General features: G+C 37.7%; 1 protein-coding gene across 2 annotated transcripts in view; it reads right to left on the bottom strand.

Annotated features, from left to right (window-relative positions):
- Positions 1–459: 459 nt before the first annotated feature.
- WASHC3 (WASH complex subunit 3) overlaps positions 460–7517 on the bottom strand; it is a 51994-nt gene continuing 44936 nt past the window's right edge. Inside the window, exon 7 of one of the 2 annotated variants that reach the window (XM_060113069.1) lies at positions 460–711. In XM_060113069.1, the coding sequence (XP_059969052.1) occupies positions 627–711 (85 nt within the window). In that variant the 3' untranslated portion in view covers positions 460–626. Of the gene's footprint in view, positions 712–2007; positions 2068–7517 lie in introns of those variants that run through there. The other variant, XM_060113070.1, reaches the window with a different exon arrangement.

The following is a 7517-nucleotide window of genomic DNA, read 5'->3' as shown; positions in this document are numbered from 1 at the left end:
ACTGAAACTACTTTCAATTCAACTTCTATTTGAAGATAAATATAATAAGAATATCTGACTTTGATAGTATATGAACTAATGGCCAAGTTGTGAAAAGCTTTACATGCTAATAAATACTACCAGTAAGTTCCAGATCCACAATAAATATGATACATAAGCTTCCAGCTGTCACAGAAAATTTCAATCCAGTATTACTTTCTGCCAGAAATTTCTTTAACAACTCTTAAGATACAAATGTACATAATACTTTTCATGCTAAAATATTCACAAAAATTGAATAATTCATTTAGCCAAATTCACTTTTTTGCTTTGCATTGAGTCTATTTTTGATCACTAAACTCATATCGACTTCATTTTAGATGCTCATTGCATCCCTCAAATACTCTTGAGTACTTTATTTAGGCTATTCTATTTTTCAGTTCAGGGTCCTTTATTTTGGTAACAAGACGTACTGCCAGCTTATTATAAATGTTTTATTTATTTAGTTTTTAACATAGAGGAAGCTTGGTGGTGGATATGTAGCCATTTGATGTTTTTATGAGTAAGAGTTAAAGTTCAGGCTCTCTTTCTTATAGAATGTAAATGTGCACCAACACATGTATATGTAATTGTTATCAACATTAAGCTTAGTCACTAAAAGAAGATTCGCTGTCTGAACTTTCTTTTATATTTTTTTCACCTTCACCATCAGGCACTGGAGCATCTGGCCTCCTAAAAGATAAGGAAAAAAAATTTAATGTTTTTTCCAGTTGAAAAAAAAGCACTAACTGTAAATTAGGTTCATCCTAGAATACTGCTGCTAATAAATCTGCCAAATCTGCATCCTTAACTGAGTCTCCCGCTCTCCGCCACAGCGTGCTTCTCGCTGGCTTCTCCAGCACCATGGGGATTCAGTGCTATTCCTGTACAGGCCATGGCACTGCTTTCTCCTGCCAGTCCTTACACAGTGTGCTACTTCAGCACTTTCTGCTTCTCATTACCATGGAGACCCAACTACAGACAGAGATGCGATCTGGAGAGGCTGGCATGACCAGTGCTAAATCCTTGCAGCCTCCAAGTGTCCACGAGGTACAGAGAAAGGAAAGCTAGAAGTGGAAAGAAAAAGAAAATCTTCATGTTCAGGAAAGCTGCAGGGAGCAGTTTTAAAATGGAAGAGAGTTCAAGAATGGCCATTAAGAAACACAGGCAATATGGAAATTTTGCGGGGGAAGAGAGTGCCTGTCAAAGAAGCTTCTTAACGTCTGCTGAATGTTTTCACTTATATGTTTTATCATCAGAGAAAGAATATAAGAATGAGTTGGTAAAAATAATGTCTTGAAGGTTCCCTAAGCACAACAAGAAAATGTGAGAATGGTTAAACTCCAGCTTTGCATAGATGTGCTATAATAAACTACATGAAATTTAATGGTGTCATTGAAACAGTCAACTAGATAGGCTCCATAGAGTTTGTCAGTAAATCATTTAATCAGTATGGCAGCACTAACACTCAGGCCCTATTCAATCTAACCAAGGAAGTAAATTAAGCAAATAAAGTATACTTGGGGAAACTAAGAGGGAAAGGAAGAATAATATACCTACTCTGTTTTAATAAAAAAAGCTACAAGACTTATTTCTCCCTCAGGCTCCTTGATTCTTATTAAAGATTTAGGACACCAACAAATAAAATTCTTCTTTGCCACAAATATAATTACTATTACTAAAATAAGAAAATGTAGTCTCCTATTTACCTTTAGTTGTAAATTATGGCTGAGTTTTGATGTATACTTTTTAATATCATATCTGTCATGCTACGAAACAGAAGAAATGCTAGCATTGCTTCCTAGCAATGCGTCAAACATAACTTCGTTTGCTCTGCTGCACAATTTTAGATTATGCCTATGAGGAAGTCACATGTATTCAGTACAATAAAACTTTAAAGCTGGGTACAGCATTTATAGGTTTTGTTTGTATGTATGTATGTATGCACATACTTACTTATTTATTTATTTTGGCTGCACCAGGTCTTAGTTGTGGCAGGCGGGATCTTAGTTGCAGCATATGGATTTCTCAGCTGTGGCATGAGGACTCCTTTTTTTTTTAAAATAAATTTATTTATTTATTATTTTATTTTTGGCTGTGTTGAGTCTTCATTGCTATATGCGGGCTTTCTCAGTTGCGGCGAGCAGGGGTTACTCTTCGTTGCGGTGTGCAGGCTTCTTATCTCAGTGCTTCTCTTGTTACCGAGCACCAGCTCTAGGCGTGCATGCTTCAGTAGTTGTGGTTTGCGGGCTCTAGAGCACAGGCTCAGTAGTTGTGGCACATGGGCTTAGCTGCTCCGCGGCATGTGGGATCTTCCCGGACCAGGGCTCGAACCCACGTTCCCTGCATTGGCAGGCAGATTCTAACCACTGCACCACCAGGGAAGCCCCGGCATGCGGACTCTTAGTTGCAGCATGCATGCGGGATCTAGTTCCCCAACCAGGGATTGAACCTGGGCCCCCTGCATTGGGAGCACAGAGTCGTACCCACTGGACCACCAGGGAAGTCCCAGCATTTATAGGTTTTGACTGATGTTCCATCTGCCTAAAATACTAACACAGAACCACAGTCTTCATCATTCTCCATAGAAGCAAGAACTCTAAAAGTAGTGGGCATAAATACTGGGCACATAGTCCCCAGTAAACTTCTCTTTGCTATATACATGATTCCTTACTGTGTTCATTTTATTAAAAAGGAAAACATTACCAGAGAAAATTATTTCAATACTACTTCAAAATTATATTAGTATCTATGGCAACTCAAACAAATAAAACAATGTACATAACTCCCCTAACATAAATGCTACTTAAGAAAATGATAAAAGCAGCTTAGGCCTAGAATGGAGTGAAATTATAAAATTAATTTTTGTGTGTAACCATTTTTTAATATATGTGATGCTATATAGCATAGTGGTTAAGAACCCAGACTCTGGAGCTAGATTGCTTGGGTTTCAATCCTAGCCTTACTATGTACTTGTTGAGCAACTTTGGGGAAGCTATTTAACCACACTGTGTACCCAACTGACTGATGGGATTGTTGTGATGATTAAGATGAATTACTTAATGTAAAGTATACTGAGTAATATGTGGCACATAGTAAGTATATTAAATAAAGGTTATCTATTATTATTATTCTCATCTATCATGCACCTACTACTTGCCAAGAACTGTGTTAGGTGCTGGAGGTACAGAGATGAATAACAAGCACTTCCTGCTCTGAGGAAGCTAGTAATTTAGTGGGGGAGACAGAAATGCAAACAAATTATTGTTATACAGTGTGACACACAAAAATATAGTTGTACTAACTACACTTGTTTGAAAAGAAAAGGTAGTTCACTCTACTAGGGTTGGTCACAGGAGACTCCAGAGAGGTGGAGACACTTGTGAAGGGGTTTGGGATGGGTATGAATTTGGCAGAAACAGAAAATGTGGGAGTAAGTGGGGATGAGAGTATTCTGAGTAAAGAAAAAAATGGGAATGGTGCAGCACAGTACATTTGGGACCTGTAAGTCTTTCAGTAGCTAGGGTGTTAAGTAACTGGGGTATAACAGTAGATGAGGTTAGGTCATGCATGGGCAATAGGTGGAGGGTGGGGAGAAGTTATATGAAATGTAAGCTTTCACTGAAATTACACAACTAAGTTTAGGAATCTTAAGTAGTCATTTCGTTTGTGTTTTTTTTTTTTTTTTTTTTGCGGTACACAGGCCTCTCACTGTTGCGGCCTCTCCCGTTGCGGAGCACAGGCTCCAGACGCGCAGGCTCAGCGGCCATGGCTCACGGGCCCAGCCACTCCACGGCATGTGGGATCCTCCCAGACCGGGGCACGAACCCGTGTCCCCTGCACCGGCAGGTGGACTCTCAACCACTGCGCCACCAGGGAAGCCCTGTGTACAAGTTTTGGTGTGTATGTATGTTTTCAATACTCGAGTATAAACCTAGGAGTGGAACTGCTGGGTCATATGGTAGCTTCATGTTTAACTTTTGGAGGAACTGTCAAACTTTTTTCCACAGTGGATGCACCATTTTACATTTCCACCAGCAGAATATGAGGGTTAAAATTTCTCCATATCCTTGTCAACACTTGTTATTCTCTGTCCTTATTCATTTTTTTTCTTTTATTGTGGTATGATAGACACAACATAAAATTTACCATCTTAGCCATTTTAAAGTGTACAGTTCAGTAGTGTTGAGTATACACTCACAGTGTTGTGCAATCATCACCACTATCCACCTACAGAATTCTTCTCATCTTGCAAAATTGATACTCTGTACCAATTAAATGATAACTCCTCATTTCTCTTTCCTTCCAGCCCCTGACAACCACTTCATTACTTTCTGTCTCTATGATCTTGTCTACTCTGAGTAGCTCATATAAGTGGAATCATGTAATATTTGTCATTTTGTGACTGGCTTATTTCATTTCTCATGTCTTAAGATTCATCCATGTTGCAGCATGTATCAGAATTTCCTTCCAGTTTAAGGATGACTAATACACCGTTGTATGCACATACTACGCTTTGTTTACCCATTCACTTGTGGATGGACATTTGGGTTGTTTCCACCTTTGGGCTATTGTGAAAAATGCTGCTATGAACACCAGTATACAAGTATCTGTTTGAGTCCCTGCTTTCACTTCTTTTGGGTATATAACCAGAAGTGGAATTGCTGGATCATATGGTAATTCTATGCCTAATTTTTGGAGAAATTGCCATACTGTTTTCCATAGCAGTTAAATAATTTTACACTCCCACCCACAGTGCACAAGGTTCATATTCTCACCAATAGTTTTTTAGTTTGCCCTCATTGATTTTAAAATAAATTTAGGGCTTCCCTGGTGGCGCAGTGGTTAAGAATCCGTCTGCCAATGCACAGAACACAGGTTCGACCCCCAGTCCAGGAAGATCCCACATGCCGCGGAGCAACTAAGCCCGTGTGCCACAACTACTGAACCTGTGCACTGCAACTACTGCAGCCCACACACCTAGAGTCCGTGCTCTGCAACAAGAGAAGCCACCGCAATGAGAAGCCCATGCACCGCAACGAAGAGCAGCCCCCACTCACCGCAACTAGAGAAAGCCTGTGCACAGCAATGAAGACCCAAAGCAGCCAAAAATAAATAAAGAAAAGAAAAGAAATTTAAAGCTATTTTGAATTGGAATTGCTATGAAAACAAAAGAAAAGCTACACACTAGAGTTCCTTTTGTACATAAAAGAGAAAAACTTCAAAAATCATGAGACTCAAATGAGGTAATATATGAAAGCATTTTATAACTTATAAAAACTTTACAAATGTTAATGTAATAATAAAACTCAGAACATCATTTCCAGACTGGATATTCATATTCTTAGGGGGAACAGAAATTTGGCTTTTTATGTTACGATCAGAATTGCTCTTGCTTGACCATATATAATATATATATATATATATATATATATGTGTGTGTGTATATATATATATATATATATATATATATATATATGAAATGTTTGTTGTAAGTTTCTTCATAGAAAGAAGTTTTAAAGATATGTTTAAAGAGGTTGCTACTTTAAACTACTGGCTACACTTCATTACTAAAATCTGAAAATGAAGACGGAATAATCCTCTCAATAGTTTAAACATATAAGTGAATCACTAAAATCGAGTGTATCAGCAAAATGCAGAAAAATATATAAAGTCATAAGTATATTCATGATTTATCATATATATTTTTCTAAAATCTCAACCTTTAGTAGTTACAGTAAAAAACACTAGCTTGGTAGCTACATTTTAATAAGCATATTTATATAATTTGTGGCATCAAGATTATCAATAAAAGTCTTAGTAAAAGCAAAATTTTTTAAAGTTTAACTTTAAACTCTTTACTAAGTTTAATTTGTTTAAAAAGAAGTATTTTCAAAGAAGTTACTAGGTTGACCTCAACTAAAAGTGAGCCAAAGTTTAGAAAGGAAAGGAGAAGGAAGTACTAACCATATACAAATCAGTACTTTTTAGCATACCAGATGCTGTGTACATTTTATTTGTCACCTTTCTCTCATTTATGGGAATAAATAAGGCTATCAACCACAATCCCTATTGCTCTCATCCCTTCCTTATACTCTTTCTTTGTTACAGTCACATAATCCAGGCCTGGCAGGTCAGAAGAATCTCTTTACCTGGAAAGAGATCAATTCAAGGGAGTGCTCATAACACAAGCACGGACAATCAGAATGCTTCCCCAGAAATGAGCCTTGGATTATGGAAAAGGGGCTCTCTTTCCTTTCAGTTGGCAAAAACTAGCAATATTATAGCCATTTACAATATAAAGCAAATATTATTTGCTAATTCCTTGTTTTCCAGGAGGAAGCTCATCAGCAGTAGGAGAGAAGTGGATGATTATGCCAAGGAGTAAAGGTGGACAGAGGTGCCAGGTGAGAGAGAACACCAGCCAGTACTGATGGCGCTGCGCCCCTGATTCTGTCCTACTTAGACTTCTTAGGTATGTGAGTCAATAACTTTCCTTTTTTGCTTAAGCTAGTTTGAGTTAGTTTTTCTGATCCTGTACATAAAATGAGTCTTAAAATACAAATATCATTGGTATGATTTGTTGTCATTAAAGAGATATTTATATTCGTGTTTAAAACCACAGCCACTTTAAGGACACCAAACATCATAAACATTCTTTGGAAAAACATTTATGTAGGTAAATAGTTTAACGATATTTTTCATTTTTTAAAAATTTAAAACAGCTGAATTTAAAGCAGATTAAGTGCCAAAAACATTGTTAGTAAAACTACTGCTGAGTAGGAGGATTGTGGGGAGAGGGTGCAATGGTTATCATTCAAATCACTTTTCAAACAAAGTTTTAACGTCACATTAGACTTGTCAATTAGGGTTGTTCTCAGAGCTCTATGCAATGGCAATAAGTGGTCTTAAGGAAATAGCAAAACACTGAATTCCTGCACTGAGATTGCAGTGACTACATAAAGACATTTGGTGTAGTTAAAAAAAAAAAAGACAATTTTGACTTTGATATTACATAGTAACCAGTAAGACTTACTTCAGTATTACATTTACTCAAACTACACATACTTTGGTCTTTCCATTTCTGAATGCCCATCAAGACAGGTATGTCCTGCCCTTTGTGGGAATCTGTGGCAGATTCCCACAGCCAGAGAAACAATGTAATGTCTAATAGCATAAAGAAAAAGAAAGCCAGCCATCCTAGGTAAGATGGGTTTCTGCTGTTTATCTTGGGGTTCTTTACTTCCAACAACTCTCTATCTCTTGCTTGCTAGACATTGGAAGACCACAACTGCTTTTTTCTTTTTTTAATAAATTTATTCATTTTAGTTTTGTCTGCGTTGGGTCTTTTGTTGCTGTGCGTGGGCTTTTTCTCTAGTTACAGCAAGCAGGGGCTACTCTTCGTTGTCGTGCACGGGCTTCTCATTGCGATCGCTTCTCGTTGCGGAGCACGAGCTCTAGGCGTGTGGGCTTCAGTAGTTGTGGCATGTGGGCTCAGT

The sequence above is a fragment of the Mesoplodon densirostris genome, chromosome 11 (genome assembly GCF_025265405.1).
Source record: "Mesoplodon densirostris isolate mMesDen1 chromosome 11, mMesDen1 primary haplotype, whole genome shotgun sequence".
Lineage (NCBI taxonomy): Eukaryota > Metazoa > Chordata > Mammalia > Artiodactyla > Ziphiidae > Mesoplodon > Mesoplodon densirostris.
This window is presented reverse-complemented; position numbering and strand designations above follow the sequence as displayed.